At 41.5% G+C, this 22276-nt stretch overlaps 1 protein-coding gene across 5 annotated transcripts in view; it reads left to right on the forward strand.

The window, feature by feature from the left end:
- Positions 1-22276, forward strand: part of C2CD2 (C2 calcium dependent domain containing 2) — a 61987-nt gene that overhangs the window by 25126 nt on the left and 14585 nt on the right. For 3 of the 5 annotated variants that reach the window (XM_038400270.2, XM_038400289.2, XM_038400281.2), the window contains 6 exons: positions 294-414; positions 3683-3791; positions 11562-11623; positions 14465-14592; positions 15130-15301; positions 19519-19632. In XM_038400270.2, the coding sequence (XP_038256198.1) occupies positions 294-414; positions 3683-3791; positions 11562-11623; positions 14465-14592; positions 15130-15301; positions 19519-19632 (706 nt within the window). The remainder of the gene's footprint in view (positions 1-293; positions 415-3682; positions 3792-11561; positions 11624-14464; positions 14593-15129; positions 15302-19518; positions 19633-22276) is intronic. The other 2 variants (XM_043507045.1, XM_043507048.1) reach the window with 1 other exon arrangement.

A 22276-nucleotide genomic window follows, 5' to 3' on the forward strand; every position in this document is an offset into this window, starting at 1 on the left:
CCTGCTTTCTGTTGATATTAATATGTCTGGTTAGAGGACACTCATGATCCTGTGAATGAACTACAAGGCTAATAATGTGCTATTTGATCAGAAACCATAGGGAAACACTTTAAAATACATAGCCTCGGGTACAGGAGGATTTGACCTTAAAATTCCTAGGTGACTACTTTGTTGCTAATGCTGCCCTATAATTTTGAATATCAAATGACTTTTACCATGTTGATCTGTGTGAGCATACAGCATATTCCATATTTTATATAGATGATCCCTTATGTCTTGTTTCCTTTTCACAGAATATACAAAACATAAGAACTCTCTCCCAGGGCACCAGCCCTCCGAAACCTCCCAGGGTTCATGAACTAAAACTGCTAGTGAAGAACATTGTAGCCACACTGACTGATCACAGTGCTGCAGGTAAAACAAAAGCTAAAGCTGACAGATATTCTCTTCAAAGCTGTAAGGAGGATGACTCTAAACCTGTAGTGGTCATACTTTCAGACACAACAAAATACAATGAATGGATCAGATAACTCCTCCTTCTGATCTGCTGCCTCTGTGGCACTGGTGGGCCTTCTTCCTCTCTGTCCTCTCCACTTCCAAGAACCTGTAGGTGGGGCAGAATAACTGATTTATTTTAATTTGAATAATTAAAAGATGCTAAAAAGCTAAGTGTCCTGGCACATAATACTGTAATAAAACAAAACCCCAGAAGCACTAATTAATTATTCCAAAAAGTAATCCTGCCAAGCTCCTTTCCATCCTACCATTATTGTTGGAAGCAGACCCTCAGCCCTCCCCCAAAACCCCATGGAGCAGATTCCTTTGCAGCTTGCCCACGTCACCAGTTTTGGGCTATTTCAAACCAAGAGGGGTTATGCACTGTGCACATCATGACACTCTCCTTCTATGCCCCGAGAAAACTACAGTCAATAAACTGGTTTGTAGCACTGCTAGGTACCATGAAGTACCCTTGCAATTAAGGGGGGGCGAGGAGTTCTAAGGCAGCAGAAGATGAAGTCATTGATAAGGTGGTTGTAATGGAGTTGCACTGCCAAGGAGCAGAGGGCCCCGTTGACAGTGTGAAGGCATAAGATTTTTCTAGAGATGGCCCTTTCCTTTGGCAAGAGATGCACAGTCCTCAGGGTGGTGTGGGAAGAGGCGGACATAGAATACAGTACACTGATTGTGTTCAGTTCTGTGTGTATGTGGGCTGGGGGTTATCATTCTGTTAGGGGCATGGAGGGAACTCTAAAGGAAACCTCCTTAGCGTCCTTTTTCCTCAGTCAGGGCCCATCACCTGCAAGTCTGTTGGTGGGAAGGGGTTGGATATGGCCCCATATGAATTATGTCCAGAGATTTCCAAGAAAGTATGGTCTGAAACGTCACATTTGGGGGGAGAGGAGAGGCAACAAAAGGAAGTAAAACTCCTTGTAATACCCTTATTGTACTGTCACTTTTTAATACAACTTTCCATTTAAATCATTGGAAGCTCTGCTTAACAACAGATGACTCAACGTAAGCCCTCCGAACATATGTGTTTTATAATCCAACTCACGGTATTTTCTATTTGGTTGAATATTACTTGGTATGACACTGGTTTAGCTGTGCTCGGAGTAATTTTGTTAACACTAGAACCCTCCATGAGATGTTTATTCAGGCAGGGATACTTTATTGAAGAAAGACATACTTTTTTCCAAAAAAAAAAAAAAACAGTCATTGGGCCCATGGAGCGTGAAGCCAAGTAGGAGGTCACTGCCCACTAAAGCAAGTTGTGCTGCTTATGTTTGGGGCGTAGGCTTTCAACCTGTCTTTTTAGCGTCTAAGGTTCTTCATGATCAAGCCTGCCTTCTTCATTGCTCAGGCCTAGAGCACCAACTAAACTTTTCAGAAGTGGGGGAGGTTTAGGTTGGATATTAGGAAACTTTTTCACTAGGAGGGTGGTGAAGCACTGGAATAGGTTACCTAGGGAGGTGGTGGAATCTCCTTCCTTAGAGGTTTTTAAGGTCAGGCTTGACAAAGCCCTGGCTGGGATGATTTAGGGGGATTGGTCCTGCTTTGAGCAGAGGGTTGGACTAGATGACCTCCTGAGGTCCCTTCCAACTGTGATATTCTATGATTCTAAGTGTCTGATCAGTGACGTTTTGGGTGCCTCAATTTTGCGTGTGCCCAACTTGAGGCCTTTCAAAAGAGTGTGTGTTTGTTTGTTTTTTTAATGTAGATTTCCCCTCCCCTACATACACCCCTCCCCCCCTCAATATGGATGATAGGAACTTTCTTTAACATGCCTCAGTCTGAGCATCCAGAATTGCTAGTTACTTAACAAACAAACAGATGCCCCTTTTGAGGTGCTTCAGATTGGGTGCAGTCTTGGTCTCTGTGACTTTTGTAGTGTAAATAGGCCAGAATTCAACAGTCATTAAACCCTGTGCTTGGGTTTGGCTCACTGCTGTGACTGGGGTGAATCCTTAGTACTGCCAGACTTAGGGATTTTTTTTTTCTTAAGTGACTGTTATTGGATCATAGTTTGTTTTTGCCATTTGTAGGCAGGATTAAGCTGAGTCTAACCGTGTTGTTGGAGCCCTCTGTAGCATGACTACTTAACCAGCATAGCTGGTTTCTTTGCTTATGTTTCTACATAGGCTAAAACATGAATTTTTTTAACCTGTCCATAATAGGGTTTTGCCCCATTAATATGCCTGTATGAGTTTGTATAGTGAGTTCTAGCTGGTAAATAACCATTGTTTATAATTACTTTAATAGTAGGCTCTACATGTGTTTTTGTGTAGGTCTTTTGTGTGTATGGGGTTCAAGTAACACCCATCTTAGATTGATCTAATATAGCAAATTTTGTGTATGTATAATATATATAAAAAGTAGATTCAATATTTAACTTTGTCTATTTCTGTGCACAAACCTCAGTGCAGATTTGTATATGTTCTTGTCTGTTGTCCTTCTCCAGAGCCCCAAATATGAAATTTTACAATGCCAAAAGTCACTACTCTTTTTTAATGTGGTTTTTAGAAGCTATAAATAATACCAACTGTTCCTACTTTGAATAACAGTAAAATTATTCACTTCAACTTGTTAGTAGACATGTCTGCATTAGTAGAGCAATGCTCTTGACTGGCATGATCTCTTTAAAAATAGCAGTCTGTAAATCCATTGTTCATTAACAATATGGTGGTCAATATCTGTTAACACAAGAAATAGTAGTTCCTCAAGAAATGGCTAGATACAGTCAGTAAGGACTTCAAATATTTATCCAAATTTTGTTTTAAGTGACTTGAAACCATGTAGCTGTTCCCATAACTTCTCTTGGTAACTACATTTCCTATCCTTCTTACCCTCCTCCTCTCTCTAGCTCTCGTGATTTTGTTACACTGACACTCATAGCTCTTGGTCTTTTAATTTAAAGTGTAAGGTCTTTGGGGCCTGGATTGTTTTTCAGTATGTTTATACAGCACGTAGGGCAACGATGCCCCAATCTTGACTGGATACTAATGTAATACAAGCAAAAAGGGGTAGGAAGAAGGAATAATGCTAGTGTGTGGGGTGGCTTCCCCCCCCCCCCCCCCCAGTGGCCTAAGCAAAGACGTGTCTCCTATTTCTCTTGAGGAAAATATACTTATTGATGATTTGAAGTCAACAGTTGGATATTTGTTCCTTTCCTTTCCCAATACAGGTAGCATAAATCCAGTGTGTATAACTCAGTTGAATGATCCTCTGCAGAAATTTTCCAGCTCTGTAGCCAAAAATGGCATTAACCTCTCTTGGAAAGAGGATTTCATCTTGTAAGTAACCACCAACATAACATTTTCTATTAAATGTTTCTACAATTTATATGTTTCTTTCAATTTATATAAGATGTTGAAAGAGGAACTGTATTTTGAACAAAAAGAAAAGGAGTACTTGTGGCACCTTAGAGACTAACAAATTTATTTGAGCATAAGCTTTCGTGAGCTACAGCTCACTTCATTGGATGCATTCAGTGGAAAATACTGTGGGGAGATGATTTATATACACAGAGAACATGAAACAATGGATGTTATCACTCTCCTTACAGTTAAAAAAAGCTCATGAAAGCTTACGCTCAAATAAATTTGTTAGCCTCTAAGATGCCACAAGTACTCCTTTTTTTCTTTTTGCGAATACAGACTAACACGGCTGCTACTCTGAAACCTGTGTTTGAACGTATCCTATTGTGATTTGACACTGGCAGGGCATAACTGTGGTTTTTAAAGCAATTTTCTGGTACTGAGTTATAGCAAGTGTTAACATGGATTTCAGTCATTTTAACTTTTAATTGAGGATTGTTGGGTCTGGGATTGGGAAAGTATAGATGTGTAGTTTCTAATAGAGGTGGGTGGTGGCATGTACCTAAGGGCATGCCTACACCACAATCTTAAATCGACCTATGTTAGGTCAGCTTACAGCAATCACAGTAATTACTATGGTGGCTGATGTCCACCCTACCGTCCTTCTGTCATTAGTTTGCATCCTCGCTACGAGTGCTTCCGCCTACTGAAGAGGGGTAGTGTGGGCATTCTGAGAGCCAGGGCTCGCAGCTCCACATAGCTCCCTGCCAGGAGCCCAGCTGCTCCCTGCTCCCACTTGGGAGAGAGGGGACGCCACCTCTGGAAAGGAGATCCATGCCCTGAGTCCAGCCAGTTGCCGTTCTCCCAGTGAGGAGCTTGGGCAGCAGCCTAAGCCAGGCGCCTGGGTGACAGCCCAGCATGGAGCAGAGACCTGGCAGCAGGACTGGGGAGCCAGCTTTCTTGTCAATTCACAGTTCCAGCTGAGCCGTAAAATTGACAAGACAGCCAACGTAAGGCACGTGGTGTCTACACCTGTGTCACCTTAGCTACGCTGACATAATTCCACCTCCAAGGTGTAGGACAGAGGTACGCAACCTATGGTATGTGTGCCAAAGGCGGCACGCAAGCTGATTTTTTTCAGTGGTGCTCACACTGCCCGGGTCCTGGCCACTGGTCCGGAGCCTCTGCATTTTAATTTAATTTTTAAATGAAGCTTCTGTCACAAATATAAAAGGAAGGGTAAACACCTTTTAAAATCCCTCCTGGCCAGAGGAAAAATCCTTTCACCTGTAAAGGGTTAAGAAGATAGGATAATCTCGCTGGCACCTGACCACAATGACCAATGAGGAGACAAGATACTTTCAAAGCTGGAGGGAGGGAGAAACAAAGGGTCTGTCTGGATGATGCTTTTGCTGGGACAGAACAGGAATGGAGTCTTAGAATTTAGTAAGTAATCTAGCTAGATATGCGTTAGATTATGATTTCTTTAAATGGCTGAGAAATTAGACTGTGCTGAATAGAATGAATATTCTTGTCTCTGTGTCTTTCTTGTAACTTAAGGTTTTTCCTAGAGGGATTCTCTATGTTTTGAATCTGATTACCCTGTAAGGTATTTACCATCCTGATTTTACAGAGGTGATTCTTTTTAGCTTTTCTTGTATTAAAATTCTTCTTGTAAGAAATTGAATGCTTTTTTTCATTTGTTCTTAAGATCCAAGGGTTTGGGTCTGTGGTCACCTATGCAAATTGGTGAGGATTTTTATCAAGCCTTCCCCAGGCAGCGGGGTGTAAGGTTTTGGTGAGGATTTTGGGGGGAAAGACGTTTCCAAACAACACTTTCTCAAAAATAAACCCAGACATTTGGTGGTGGCAGTGGAAGTCCAAGGGCAAAAGGTAAAATAGTTTGTACCTTGGGGAAGTTTTAACCTAAGCTAGTAAAAGTAAGCTTAGGAGGTTTTCATGTAGGTCCCCACATTGTACCCTAGAGTTCAGAGTGGGGAAGGAATCTTGACAGCTTCTTAAACATTTTTAAAACCTTAATTACTTTACATACAACAATAGTTTAGTCATATATTAGAGACGTATAGAAAGAGACCTTCTAAAAACGTTAAAATGTATTACTGGCACACGCAACCTTAAATTGGAGCGAACAAATGAAGACTCAGCACACCACTTCTGATGGGTTGCCGACCCCTGGTGTAGGACTTATTATATTTGATGTAGTAGAGCACATGCATCGGTGGGAGCAAGACTGTAATGTAGACACTGACATAAGCTGCCTTATGTCAACCTAACTATGTAGTGCAGACCAAGGCTTAGTCTTTAAAAGGGCATCTGGTATAGTTATATTGTAAGTGCATGTCACAGAGTGGTATGCTGTGGAGTGGGAATGGAAAAAGAGAATACAGACAGTTTGGATAAAGCTGCTATCTGACAGTACTCTGACACAGCAGCTGCTTAGGTGATCACTATCAGCTTCAGTGTTTAGGAGGAAACCACTGATGGAGCCAAAGGCTTCTTACTTTACTGGCTAAAAGGAAGGGAGGGGGCAGAAGCAGATTGTCATAATAAGTGAGGAAAAGAGATGCTGCTGTGTGTACTGTGCTGAAGGAGCTTCTCTTCTCCCAGAGCATTAAAGTAAAAGGTGTTGGCTCCCATTGGAGTCTCCATCTCCCTTACAGCCTATCAATAGCTTTTCTACCCCAATCCATTTTAGGAACCTTCCCTTCTCTCTACTTGCTTCAAAGAAAAGTACCACTTGCTGCGTCACCCTGTGTCCCCCTCACTACGGAGTCCATTGTCCCTTTTGCCCTCCTAAAAGAGCAGAGAGGCAAATTTCATGAAGACCTGATCTAAGAGAGGATTAGGTCAGTGCTCCTGCTGGAACTGGCAGCTGCTTTACCACCTGCTTGAGAGGTGGAGTGAACTGTGTGTCTGTTCTTCAGTCCTAGGGGTTGGTGGGAAGTGCTGCAGTGCACTGCTCTGCAGAAGGGAAGCTTTCTCCTTCCTCATTGTTCCTGGTGCTGCGTGTGTAGGTGCATTCATAGCACAGGTGAGAGCATTGGGAAGCAGCAGCAGTGGATGAGTTGTGAAGGAATTGTAGTCTGAGATAGTTTAGGATGTGGAGAATGCACCTCCCCTAATTTGAATGTATGATAAACGCTCTGAATTTGACCTAGCCAGAAAGAGAAGCTTGGTAAATATTTCTTATTGCAACCCTGAAAATCTTGTTTTTTATCATGTACTTAAATGGGAGTTGTGTCCAGTGCATGCTGCTGTATGTTATCTTGCTGTTGCATTTAGTGAAAAATAATTAGCCTTGAAGCTGCCATCTTAAGACACCCAAGTCTAGTGACTTGTGTTCTTTTCTGTGCGTGGTCTCATCACTGAAAAACCTCTCTCATCTAAGACAGTGGCCTTGCAAGGCCACAGACCAGACACTCTTCCATGACAATAATAAAAGGAGGACTTGTTGCACCTTGGAGACTAACAAATTTATTTGAGCATAAGCTTTTGTGAGCTACAGCTCACTTCGTCGGATGCATTCCGTGGACAATACATATGATATCCCCACTGTATTTTCCACGGAATGCATCTGACGAAGTGAGCTGTAGCTCATGAAAGCTTATGCTCAGATAAATTTGTTGGTCTCTAAGGTGCCACAAGTACTCCTTTTTTCTTTTTGTGAATACAGACTAACACGGCTGCTACTCTGAAACCTTCCATGACAATGTGATTCTTTGCCATCACATTGCTGAGATGAGCATGATGCAACTCATTTGCATTAGTAATAGAAATAAACCAGCTGGATTGAGATATTTCAAGATGAAAGATGCTTAAGTGCTTTACCAACTTCATATACTGTATTTGCGGATGGCTTCAGCCATCTGCTAATGGAACAGAATATCTGTTCAACACTGCACACAGCCGTTAGCCTATGTTTTAGGACAGGAAGTGGAAAGAGTATTCTTCTACAGCTTAAACTGCAGGGGGAGTTCAGGTGAGTGGGATGACTATTTTAACTGAAATTTGGCCATTACACCACAGTTATGGTATGCTTTCCATGGTGATGGGTGCTCTAGATGTGCCTGAGTCCTATGAGATTTTTAACAATAAGTAGTCAGGATTTGGTCTGTCTGCACTGCACACCTTACAGTGGCACACTTGTGCCGCTACAGCAGTGCCACTGTAAGGTACGCAGCGTAGCCACTCTTCGTCAGCAGGAGAGAGTTCTCCCGCCGACAAAATAAAACCACCCCCTGCGAGGTGGTTTATTTTCACACCCCTGACCGACAAAAGTTTTACCGACGAAAGTGCTAGTATAGACATAGCCTCGGTTGTATATCTTCCCTCACCTCCAAAAGAGAACACTTTCAAGACCACTGTCCCTAGCAGTAGGCTGGGGCATTGGCTCAATAGGAAGAATACCACCTACTGAATTGTCAACACCACTGCCCTTCCTGCTGCACCCTGTTCTTCCTTGGAAGTCTCCTGAGGCTCAACATGGAGAAAGTTCCCACCTGAATGGAAGCATAGTGTTAAAACATGTTTCCAATATTAAAGTTCTCCATTGAATTCTTACACTTATTGCAGAAGGAATAATATAAAGTTTAGAGGAAGTTTCACAATATCCATATACTTTAACAGCCCAGTTGATAGATTTGGGTGTGGTGTTTTTGTTTGTCTATTGCATAAAGCACCACAGGTTGTACCAAAGCAGTTGTCTAATTATTTGTGTTGGTCATGTCATGTAGCAAGTGGTTCTTTACTCTTATCCTCTTACAGTGTCCCTTCAGTCTAACTTTGTGCCAAAATACTGTAACATGGACTCTTGTTAGAGAAAATACCAGGGGGAAGCACCAATAATTTTTAAATCAGGAAGTTTCACAGTCAGTGGTCAGATATCTATGCCAGAAAACTATTTATTTAAATTTAATATTTACCTCCCTTATTAAAATCTTACATTGGCAGGATGCTTATCCACTTTTAATAGACCACTGGATCTATTCCATTTTCTTGACTTACGAATTTGGGAGCTGTTGTTGTCTCAGCTGTAGGCAGAAGGAATTGTTTCTCAGTCTTCAGGTAGAGAACAGACATGGAAAACTTCATCCTGAAAGGCAAAGTTTATAACCAACTGAAAAAAGGCACTCTTATAATGGAAATGTTTCAGCAATCCTAAATCTAGTGAGGAAGCTAGATAGATCCAAGGTTAAGCTCCACCCCAGTATTCCCATCCCTCAAGTTAATTGAGTTCAAGACTTCCGCCGACGTGCACGAGCTGAAATTGTGGAAAAGCAGCATCCTTACCCCATAACCTCAGCCATGCAGAACACAATGCCATCCACAGCCTCAGAAACAATTCTGACATCATAATCAAAAAGGCTGACAAAGGAGGTGCTGTCGTCATCATGAATAGGTCGGAGTATGAACAAGAGGCTACTAGGCAGCTCTCCAACACCACTTTCTACAAGCCGTTACCCTCTGATCCCACTGAGAGTTACCAAAAGAAACTACAGCATTTGCTCAAGAAACTCCCTGAAAAAGCACAAGAACAAATCCACACAGACACACCCCTAGAAGCCCGACCTGGGGTATTCTATCTGCTACCCAAGATCCATAAACCTGGAAATCCTGAACGCCCCATCATCTCAGGCATTGGCACCCTGACAGCAGGATTGTCTGGCTATGTAGACTCCCCCCTCAGGCCCTTCGTTACCAGCACTCCCAGCTATCTTCGAGACACCACTGACTTCCTGAGGAAACTACAGTCCATTGGTGATTTTCCTAAAAACACCATCCTAGCCACTATGGATGTAGAAGCCCTCTACACCAACATTCCACACAAAGATGGACTACAAGCCGTCAGGAACTGTATCCCCGATACTGTCACGGCTAACCTGGTGGCAGAACTTTGTGACTTTGTCCTCACCCATAACTATTTCACATTTGGGGACAATGTATACCTTCAAATCAGCGGCACTGCGATGGGTACCCGCATGGCCCCACAGTATGCCAACATTTTTATGGCTGACTTAGAACAACGCTTCCTCAGCTCTCGTCCCCTAATGCCCCTACTCTACTTGCGCTACATTGATGACATCTTCATCATCTGGACCCATGGAAAAGAAGCCTTTGAGGAATTCCACCATGATTTCAACAATTTCCATCCCACCATCAACCTCAGCCTGGACCAGTCCACATAAGAGATCCACTTCCTGGACACTACGGTGCTAATAAGCGATGGTCACATAAACACCACCCTATATCGGAAACCTACTGATCGCTATTCCTACCTACATGCCTCTAGCTTTCATCCAGATCATACCACTCGATCCATTGTCTACAGCCAAGCGCTACGATATAACCCATTTGCTCCAACCCCTCAGACAGAGACAAACACCTACAAGATCTCTATCATGCATTCCTACAACTACAATACCCACCTGCTGAAGTGAAGAAACAGATTGACAGCGCCAGAAGAGTACCCAGAAGTCACCTACTACAGGACAGGCCCAACAAAGAAAACAACAGAACGCCACTAGCCATCACCTTCAGCCCCCAACTAAAACCTCTCCAGTGCATCATCAAGGATCTACAACCTATCCTGAAGGACGACCCATCACTCTCACAGATCTTGGGAGACAGGCCAGTCCTTGCTTACAGACAGCCCCCCAATCTGAAGCAAATACTCACCAGCAACCACACACCACACAACAGAACCACTAACCCAGGAACCTATCCTTGCAACAAAGCCCGTTGCCAACTCTGTCCACATATCTATTCAGGGGATACCATCATAGGGCCTAATCACATCAGCCACACTATCAGAGGCTCGTTCACCTGCGCATCTACCAATGTGATATATGCCAGCAATGCCCCTCTGCCATGTACATTGGCCAAACTGGACAGTCTCTACGTAAAAGAATGAATGGACACAAATCAGACGTCAAGAATTATAACATTCAAAAACCAGTTGGAGAACACTTCAATCTCTCTGGTCACTCGATCACAGACCTAAGAGTGGCTATACTTCAACAGAAAAGCTTCAAAAACAGACTCCAACGAGAGACTGCTGAATTGGAATTAATTTGCAAACTGGATACAATTAACTTAGGCTTGAATAGAGACTGGGAATGGATGAGTCATTACACAAAGTAAAACCATTTCCCCATGGTATTTCTCCCCCCCACCCTACCCCCCACTGTTCCTCTGATATTCTTGTTAACTGCTGGAATTAGCCTACCTGCTTGTCACCATGAAAGGTTTTCCTCCTTTTTCCCCTCCCTGCTGCTGGTGATGGCTTATCTTAAGTGATCACTCTCCTTACAGTGTGTATGATAAACCCATTGTTTCATGTTCTCTGTGTGTCTCTCCTCTGTTTTTTTCTACCAAATGCATCCGATGAAGTGAGCTGTAGCTCACGAAAGCTTATGATCTAATAAATTTGTTAGTCTCTAAGGTGCCACAAGTACTGCTTTTCTTTTTGAGTTCAAGAAGTGGCACATGTTTTCTCTCCAGTATTTGAAAGTCAGGATGCTGTAAATGCTGTCTAACACTTTCCACTGGTTGAACAATAAAACTGCATTGTGTGGTGCAATATGCTAATACAAGGTGTGAGACATAATATAAAGCCTTGTGTAAAGAGTAATTTAAAATGAAGAGGTGAGAAACATTCCCAGTACAATAACTGGAGAAGGAATGAAAACTCTTTAAAGGCTTGACGACATTTTATTTATTCCACAGTGAATTAAATGCCAAATCAAAAGAGTTACAACTGCAGATCTTGGAAGATGGGAAATTGGATAGTAAGTACTGCAACTGAATTCTTTTGCACGGCCTACTCATAGGCATTACTGAAATCTTGAAACAAATCCTCTCTTGTTAACGCAGTTGAATAAGATCATGTAAGAAGCTGTCAGAATTTGGTAGTTAATGTAGACCTGTTCTGCTGACTAATCTTGGTAGCCAGATCAGGTACACTTCAATAACTCCAGGAACAAAGAAGGCTGATAGTTTCTGGGGAAAGAAAGCCCCCTAAAAAGAGGAGCCAGGAGTTTTGCTGGCTTGGACCATTTTTAAAAAAAAATAAATAAAAATTAATTCTGAAATTCATCCCGGATTAGCTTTTTTTTTTTTTTTTTTTAAAGTTTGTAAGTCCAGTTCTGCTTTAGGGTTTAGCTACTTAAATTAAACATCAAAGGCTAACTTCAATAGCAGTTTTAGATGACCTCCTGCTGCAAAGTGGGTATGGGTTTTTCACTGTTTCGTTCTGTCCCCAAACGTTGACACGAGGGATGACATTGTGCAAATGCTTTTCCATATTCTTGGGTTTTGCTTTATTCTTTAACAAAGCCCTAAGGCAGGACTGAATGTACAAACAAGACTTGAATCTGAGTGCTGTCTTGAGCTTGGCTGGGTTTTTTTATGGTTCCTCCCTCTAATATTCTCTTGCCTTAGACTTCCCATGTTTAATGTTCCTGAATGGGCTTAGGAGACCCACTTTCTGTTTGGCGGGTCAGCAGAACAGTGCTGCACTTCTACACAGAGGTCAAAAGTTTGACTGCTTACCATAGCCCAGAATCAAATTCTTGTGCCACTTTTGTCTGGAACTACTTAACAACTCTGAATAGTCTTGTGTTTATGAAACTTCTTGTACCAGAGAAAAGAAAAATACATACATCACTTCTGAGTGAATGAATGGAAAGAAATCCTGGCTTCCTTTCTGCCCAAAACCAGCTGTTTCCAAGCACATAATCCCACTTATGTATAATCAAACTTTGACTATCGGGAATTGTATGCTACTATTCCTGATTCTACCATCCCAGCTTAGAGCTCCTTATCCCTACTTACAAGAAAGGATGTTTCTGTTGGAGAGGAACTCTCTACTTGGTCAGGAGAAGAGCAGACTTTTTTTTTTTCTGCCTCCTACCTATTAACTAAGTCCTTATCCAATATAACTTATGTAAGCCATATTTAATAACTTAGAGTGCTATGTTAGTCTCACAGAATGTGTTTTTTAAATTCAAGATTGGCAAAAAGGTTTTGTAATTCCTATCCTAAAACCATGCAAGGGTGAGTGAATTTTGAATTTCATTACACTTTTGGTAATTGGGGCTATTTTTATAAGCTCTGTTGGGCCACAGATTTTTAAGTGGAAATAAGCCAGTTTTGAGGGAGAAACTGTTGTGTATCATAACTTTCTTTTTTCTCAGCAAACAAATGTGAGGGGGAAAATAGCCATTGTGTCAAACATATTTACAGAGATGTGGAGGATGGAAATGAATGAAATGGCAAAAAAAATAAAAAGTTTCACACCGCAGTAATATAGAGCCATATCCTAATAATGCTTCTCAGTAAGGGGGAAAGTATGTATCATCACTTACCTACAAAAAATCTGTCCTGCTCAGGTGTCTTTAATAATGGTCTCTCAAGATGGCAACCACTACACGTACCATACACCATTAACGACACATTTTTATTACTTTATTTGACTTGCTTAAGAGTCTAACAATAAATAATGTAAAATAACAGACTTAAAATTTCTGAAAAAGTAATATTTAGTTGGATGTGGTGGTGGTGGTGGTTGTTAAATCTTAGTAAGAGGAATGTTGGAAATGATGGCAGCCGTCTAACTTTAATGTAGGTCCATCTATTGTAGAGTTTTATATTGCTGCCTTTTACCATGGCATCGGAGTGCCTTCCGTGTAAAATCAATAGCAACACTGACGAATAATGGCTCTCCCTTCTCTCAGTGAACATTCTGCGTGGGGTGGGGCTTATTGGATAGAAGGGGTGTCAGTGTTGTGAGCTTTTTTTATAGTAGACTAATCTAAAAGGGCCTTTCTTTGTCAGTTAAAGAAGCTAAGCTCTAGCACAACAGTAAGGAAAATCATAAATGCTTGTCACTCTGAAACATGGAAATCCTGACTTCTTAATACTTAGTGGCATGAAATCCTGACTCCATTGAAATCGGTGGCAAAACTCCCATTAACATGAAAGGGGCTAGGATTTTGCACATGGACCTGCATAACAAAGTTCTAGCATCATGTTAATTTTGTTAACAATAGACTTCTTTAACATAACTATAAGATATCGGAGAGAGAATCTAAACTTGCACTCTAAGACCCACATAAGGAAGTACTCTTAGTTGGCTATGCTAATCCAAAATGAATCCAGGGAGCACCCTCTATGAAATACAAGACAAGGGCAATTGAGGAGAAAATGAAAATTCAGCTGGACTGTCTTTTGAACGGTCTAATCAGTGTTCAGAATCTCTAGAGGTTTATTTGTTTTTTGTTTTTTTCCTCCACGTGTCCAGGATGCAGAGGAAAAATTATTTAAAAAAACAAAAAACTTAATCATGAATAGTTTAGCTATCTGCCTTCTGTTCTGTCAAGCAGTTTTATAACTATTCTAAAAACCTAGCCTTCAAGAACTATAGATCCTTCAAAAATTTTCTCTGCAAATAATCCTGTCTCTTTACTCTAAGAGTAAATACCTTATTGTGCTGAAGAGATAGTCTTGCAACGTTAGGTGCCTCAGCAGTTTGAAGTAGCAATGGCTTCTGTTTTGCACCTTTTCAAAATAACTTCAAAGATATTAACAGCTCAGACAAGACCTTACTATGTCACTTTCATTTATTTTAGGTTCTTTTTCAGCATGGGCAACTGTACCTTTAGACTTGTTCAGGAAACAGCCTTCTGGACAACAAAGCTTTGCACTGAAGAGCAGGTCCAACAGCCATAGCTCTGTGTTAGGATCGGTCACCGCAGAGGTATCACATTCTTATGTTTTTATGGTTGACTTTTTGACTGTCAGATTGTCCATTTTAAGAATACAGGCCCAATATACGCTATTGCCCGGCATGTTTTGTAACAATTTACAGAAGTGCCAACTGAGTGTTATGCTACATAATCAAAATGGTAGTGTTGTGAACTCACTTTGTACTTGTGTAAGTGACTGCATAAGGTGCAGTCAAACAGTGAATCATACCATACATACTTAAAGCAAAAGCTGTGACTGTTATGAGCAAAGCTTTAAGGAAAATTTGGGTCTTCTAAGGGCTTGTCTACATGAACACTTAGTTCGTGGCAAGCTGGGGTTTCAGTCTGCCCCACACTACCCTGCTGTATGCTTAAAGGTCTGTGGGTACCTTGCTAACATGCACTAACAACTAGTCAGTGTGCTTTGATCTAGTCCACTCTAAAATTCCAGCTGCTGTTTCGAAGTGGTCTCTTTTTTTTTTTTTTTTTTTTTTTTTTTCCTTTTAAGGTGTAATTATTACTTTAATTACCAATTTTTCTCTTTCTAGTTCTCTTACATAGAACCTAATGAGTCAAAATCCTGGCAAGTTCCTGCTCAGCTTCCTGCCACAAAAATAGAAAAGGATCGCACCGTGATGCCTTGTGGGACGGTAGTCACTACTGTCACTGCTGTGAAAACCAAACCTCGACTCGAAGGGAAACCTTCTGCACTGAGCCCAGGTGAAGATATCAGTGAAACTTTAAAATGCAAATCCAAGATTGTTTTGGTTTGTGCTGGTTTTTAGTAGTATAGTTCCTATGGGGGACAGGGAAAGAAAAAAACATTGTCTAGTTCTATTTAGGTGGGGGAGAGAGGTATTTTGGGTTTTTTGTTTAGTGTAGTATTGGTTACTTTGGATAAAATATTTCTTTTGCGTGAAGCCAGATCCTGCCCCACTGAAGTCAATGAAAGTCTTGCCAATGACTTCAGTGGGAGCAGAATCAGCCTCCTGGTAAGTAAGGTGAGAAATGATCATGACTTACTTTGCTTGGTACTGTTAATGTTAGGTGTCTCTCTGTGGTGAGGTTGGGGGGTGTGTGTGTGTGTGTGTGTGTGTGTGTGTGTGTGTGTGTGTGTGTTGAGTATTCCCTTTGAAAACATGAATCTCTGAGTGGGGTAGAGTAGATAGTATGATGCTGCTGTTTAATATATAAATCCATTGTATTTGGAGCATTTCTTGCACCCTGTCAAGGTGATCATCTCTCCGTCTACCCTTGCAAAAAGATGGCACATGATCCTCTACAGTCACGCAACAGCTGCTAATGTAGGCACTCTTATGAAATGCCAGATTTTCTGTCATGTATAGAAAACTTGGGAAAAAAATAGACCAAGTGCAAAAGACACAGGACAGTATTACCAGAGCAGAAATTGAAATTGTGTGAGTACCTTGCTTTAATATCCGTAATGCTTTCTTGAAGCACAGCGTAATTACTTTTGTTGTCAGTCATGTGGGGGAAGGGAAGAAAATGTGGAGTCACCCACTTTTTTCCACCCAGTTTATCCCTCCCACATCCTCATATGCCTATGTACCCACAAGAGAGGCTATAAGTTAAATACCTATATGAAAGATGCACTACTTTAAAACTATTAACTTCTGACTTCTTTATTTCTTGATCAGTTTATCTCCTCTGCCCCCAACTCTTTAGTATGGATTGGTGTTGTTCTAAGCTACCATTCACACCTGAAGGGGATCCTCCTTATTAAACAGTTTGATTACGTAGTGACGCTTCCCAGGGGTAACCTGAGGTTAAGAGGCACCTCGCTACCCCCTGCCTTTAGCATGAAGAAGCCTTGTCTGTGCCTGGCTGGGGTCAGCTTCCTAACTCTGCTGGCCATGGGCAACATAAGCCCTCCCCTCTAGGCCTCACAGGCACCGCTGGTACTCTGCTGATCGGGGATTGGACTGTGCCTATCGCTAAACCCTCTGAGCATTTCCCTGGAGCAGTCAGCCGTGGTCCACTGGTTGCTTGCAGTATGCACAAATCTGTTTCTCCCAAGAAAGCAGTATATGCCATCTTACCACTTCCACCTCAGATCACCGCTCTGCCAAACACACAGACTTAGATATGATCTCAGCATAAACATATCTAAGTTTATTTAACAAAGTATAGAGATTCAGGTAGTAGCAAGGAGAAGTATTATAAACAAATGATTACATATAAAATAGAATCATAACAATTTCAGTTTGGAGACGGGACTTATTTAACAAGATCCTCTCATGTCTAATAATAAAGTATTGCTCATCCAAAATCCCTGCAGCACTTTACAGCCAGACCAGGCTTTGACTGACTCTTTCACGAGACCTGCATGCTGTCAGTTTGCTGCCTACCTGAAGGATTCTGTGTGTTTCTTTGCACTCTAAGGGCTTGTCTTCCTGTACAGTGCTCCTGCAGCTGTGCCACTGTAACGCTTTAGCAAAGATGCTACTAAGCCTCTTGGAGAGCTTCTCCTGTCCGTGGAGTTAATCCACCTCCCTGCGCAGCAGTAGCTGAGTCTGCGGGAGAAGTTCTCCTGTCAGCCTAGCACTGTCTGCATGGGGAGTTAGGTTGGTATTACTATATCGCTCAGGGGAGTGGATTCTTCATGCTTCTGAGTGAGATAGTTGTACCGATATAGGTCTGTACGTGTAGATCTGGCTCAAGATAAACCAAACCAGTCCTTTATTCATAAACAGGACACCCTCTACTGTTTCTTCCTGTAGATTTCCTCTCTTCAATTTCACAATCTCTCAATTTGGACTGAGTCTACAAACAGGCCTACAGCATGAGGCATATGTGATGGGTTGGATCACGGAAACCCCTTTGGAATGCCACCTGATGTGCCTAGACTAGCTCTGAACCTGTTTTCCCTGCCAGCTTGGGACTTCAGTCCCTTGTCTGGTTTGAGCCAGACACACTTGCCTGCTGCAAACACAGATCCAAGTCTGAACCACGTCCCCCACAAGCTGCAGGCTTAACTGAAAACAGCTTAAGAAGTGCTCCTATCTCCAGCAGATACCCAACTCCCAACAGGGTCCAAACCCCAAATAAATCCGTTTTACCCTGTATAAAGCTTATACAGGGTAAACTCATAAATTGTTTGCCTTCTATAACACTGATGGAGAGATAGGCACAGCTGTTTGGCCCCCCTGGTATTAATACATACTCTGGGTTAATTAAGTAAAAAGTGATTTTATTGAATACAAAAGGAGACGAACAAAGTGAATTACCAAGCAAAATTAAAATAAAACACGCAAGTCCTAAGCCTAATACAGTAAGAAAACTGAATACAGATTAAATCTCACCCTCAGATATTTCAATAAGCTTCTTTCACAAACTGAACGCCTTCCTAGTCTGGGCACAGTTGTTTCCTCGGTACAGTCCTGGTTCCAGCTCAGGTGGTAGCTAGGGGATTTCTCATGACTGCAACCTCCTTTGTTCTGTTCCACCCCCTTATATATCTTTCGCATAAGGCGGGAGTCCTTTGTCCCTCTCTGGGTTTCCACCCCTCCTAAATGGAAAAGCAACAGGTTAAAGATGGATTCCAGTTCAGGGGACATGACCACATGTCACTGTAAGACTTCATTGCACACATGTATACAGGAAGACTTGCAAGTAAACAGAGCCATCTACAGTCAATTGTCCTGGTTAATGGGAGCCATCAAGATTCCAAACCACCATTAATGGCCCACACTTTGCATAATTATTATACGCCCTCAGAGTTGTATTTCATATTTCTAGTTTCAGATACAAGCATGATGCATATATACAATTAGGATGACCACACTCAGTAGATTATAAGCTTTGTAAAGATCCTTACAAGAGACCTTTTGCATGAAGCATATTCCAGTTACATTATATTCACACTCATTAGCATATTTTCATAAAATCATATAGAGTGCAACCTCACCACATACAATATACAATAGGCCAGACAGGGAGGTAGGTGTTAATTATCTCCTGAATGAAGGGAATATTTCTGAGGTATGTCGCCTCCTGGTGACCTCCCTTAATTCCAAGACCTGAAAAATGTTATTTTCAGTATAAATACATAACTCCTTTAATTATTGTCTGCACATACATTTCTCAACAATTATGATGACCAGTGGGCTACCAGCTCTTGGTAGAGACCTCACATACCATCCTTCGGTGAATTATTATGCAGATACCCAGCCCAGGGGAATCCCTTTAACACAGTATAATATTCTGCTAGTCAGCACCAAGAGCTCCCTGTGTCGCTTAGCTTAGCTTAGCTTAGTTGTTGTTGCTCTCAGAGCACTCAATAATGTCTACGCTTTATTTATAATATTAGACTTTTTGGCTTAGATCACAATGGAAATGAGTTTGGCTTCTGGTGGATGCTTGTCCAAATTACAACATTACCATACAACTTGATGAGACTGCCAGAGTCTGTGCTTAGTACAGACCTGACTGGCTCTTTCTAATCCTGATCGCTATAACGATCTCTAAAGTGGATTGGCAGTGTTGTGTGAGGAAACTTGTCCAGTGCTGGTCCAGACTGTGCCTTGCTGTAACTAGTGTTGTTAGCCCTTCTGTGACAGGTACAAAGTTTAAAACCCTCTTAAAATTTTGTGTATGTGTAAATGTATATATGAGTTACAGTTGTCAAATCATTGTACAAATTTTTTTTTGTTTTATTTACGTGGCTCTCTTGTCTAGAATGTTTTAAAATCAAAATTATAAACAGAAAAATGAGCTCATTTTAAGACTGAAGATTTGGCATTTACCAGTGACGGAACTTTTGCTCAGAATTATACTAGACAGGTTTTTTCAAATGCTAAATTGTGTCCGTAAAAGCACTTTTTCAGGTGCCCATTATTTTTGTTATACACATTTCTAAAATACCCATCACCAGAGTATCTCGGTAAGAGATAATAAATGAGAAACTTGCTTCTCAGATTCTCCTGTGAAAACACCTGCTAAAGTGAAGGTGATTGAAAAGGATTTCTCAGTTCAAGCAATCCATTGTCAAGGTGCTCCGGTCAGCAAAGTGTTATCCTCTTCAGATACAGGTAAGAGAGAAACTTCCAAAGCCTGTATCTATATCCCTTTTTCTCTGCTATGCCATAGATTATCCTAAAACATTAAATTAAGAGTAAGATCTATGCCTTAATGCCTTCTGGCAGGTATCCTAGTATTTGTTAGTAAATATTACAGTTGGTGTATAAGTCTGCCTGTAACTAATACCTAACTTCCTGAAAATCTGCCAAGGAGCTGTGCTGTTAGGAAAGAAAGGAAGCCAATGGAGCAGCAGCCAGGTTGGCTCCTCTTTACTTGTCAACTGAATCTCTTTCTTTTTCCTACACATCCCTGGGCTTCATGAGATTAGTAAGATGCAAAGATTCCCTAATCCACAATTCCTAAACTTCTTCCACCGGAGGGGACAGTGCACAAAAGCCCCTGTGAGTGGGACTGCTGCTGAGTCCTCCTGCCAGAGGAGGTGCTCTCTCCCTTGTGTCTAAATTAGTGGAAGAGAAAGATGGCCCATGGAAGTCAGAAGACTGGATTCTCTTCTAGCTCTGCCACTGACTCACTTTGTGACCTTAAGCAACTCATGTATCCTCACTGTGCCTGCTTCTCTACCTTTTGTAAATCACCCAATAGATAGAAGATGAAGTGTGTTTAAAATACTAGGTAGTGATGGTGGTAGAACCGTTCTTCTTGTATTCACTTTTGGCATGTGGTTACATATGCTTTTTAATGTATTTAAATATAGACCCAAACCTTTCAAGTGTGTATAAGTGCAAACACCTTTTTTTTCCCCCCCTCCATATTTTGAATCTTCAGTGTCCTTATTTATATGGTCTTTTGGATGTCTTCCTGCAATCTGAAAATAGTCAAAATGCACTTTAAAGAAAAGAAAAGGGAAAAAAAAAAGATTCCTTTTATCCACAGTCCTTGTGTCCTTCACTCCTTGTGTCACAGTGAACATCACTCCCTTCTTGGAACTATAGTATCATGGAAATTAATAATTGTAGAGACTCGTTATGTCATCTTTAAATGGCACATGCTGTGGAGTTTACTGCTCCTTTGGGGTAGAGATTAGAGCACACAGCACCATCTCTGGAGCCAATTCACACAGTTCCTGAAACAGACAGATGGTTTGCTGGATGATGAAGTTCTGCTGGCCCAAGGATAAAGATCCATGGTAGGTAGGCTGTTGTACAACAATGCAGGGACTGGAGTTCATGCAGATTACTTTAGACATTTTTTTTGTTTTTGTTTTGGCTTAGGCCTCTTTAAGGTCTATTTGTTTACTTCATTTGTAATATTTAAACCAACCTGATAGCTTTCTTTGACAGGGTAACAAATCTTGTGGATGGGAGAAGCAGTAGACGTGGTATATATTGATTTTAGTAAGGCTTTTGATACTGTCTCGCATGACCTTCTCATAAACAATCCAGGGAAATACAACCTAGATGGAGCTATTATAAGGTGGGTGCATAATCCATTTCCCGAGAGGAGTTATTGGTTCACAGTCAAGCTTGAAGGGCATATTGATTGGGTCCCGCGGGCTGTGTTCCCTCTAAGCTGCGTGGTCGCGTGGCAGTCCAGGAGTGAATTGGGTGCCGCGCACTTGATTAACAGAACCACGCATGGCAGTGTGTGTTCAGGTGCCCCTCCATACTGTTCTGCAGCCGCGTTGCTCCTTCCCCCAGCTGTTCCTGGGACCCTCCTGTTTGCTGTGCAGACCTGGGGAGGGTGGAAGAAGGAGAGGCACTGATGTCAGGGTGTCCACCTCCCCCCAGCCCATGTAGGCCATCTCCAGGGACAGGGCACAGGAGCAGTAGAGCTACTGGCAGCTGCTGTGGTCTGAGTCTTCTAGTGAGTGCCTTAAAGAGACAGTGCACAGTGTGTGTACACACACACACACACACACACACACACACACACACACACACAGTCTCTTTCACACTTACCTCCTAACACATACTTTTGTTGTTACTTCCTGAAATGTGCACATATTCTCTGTAATTTTATTCTGTTAGTTTTTTGACTGGTCTGGGCATTTCATAATTGTATTTCTCTCATGTTTAAATTTAATTATTTGAGTAGTAGTGAGTTCTAAAATGTCTAACCTGTCCTGGCTGGAGTAATTATCCCTATGGTAACTTTAAAAAAAAAAAAAAAAACTATATATGTAGGTTTTTTGTTTCTACTGGTGGCGCACATCTGCACATTACCTTGATATTGGTGCACATAACAAAATTCATTCTGCACGTGGATGGAGAAAATAGAGGGAACGTTGCCCGCAGGGATCAGTTCTGGGCAGTTCTGTTCAAGATCATCATTAATGATTTAGATAATGGCATAGGAGTAAACTTTTATAAAGTTTGCAGATGATATCAAGCTGGGAATGGTTGTAAGTGCTTTGGAGAATAGGATTAAAATTCGAAATGGTCTGAAGTAAATAGGATGAAATTCAATAAGGACAAATGCAAAGTACTGCACTTAGGAAGGAACAATCAGTTGCACACATACAAAATGGGAAATGACTGCTTTGGAAGGAGAACTGCAGAAAAGGATCTAGGGGTCATAGTGGATCACAAGCTAAATGAGTGAACAATGTAACACTTGCAAATAAAGCAAACATCATTCTGGGATGTATTAGCAGGAGTCTTGTAAGCAAGATATGAGAAGTAATTCTTCCATTAT

This window comes from Dermochelys coriacea, chromosome 1 (genome assembly GCF_009764565.3).
Source record: "Dermochelys coriacea isolate rDerCor1 chromosome 1, rDerCor1.pri.v4, whole genome shotgun sequence".
Classification (NCBI taxonomy): Eukaryota; Metazoa; Chordata; order Testudines; family Dermochelyidae; genus Dermochelys; species Dermochelys coriacea.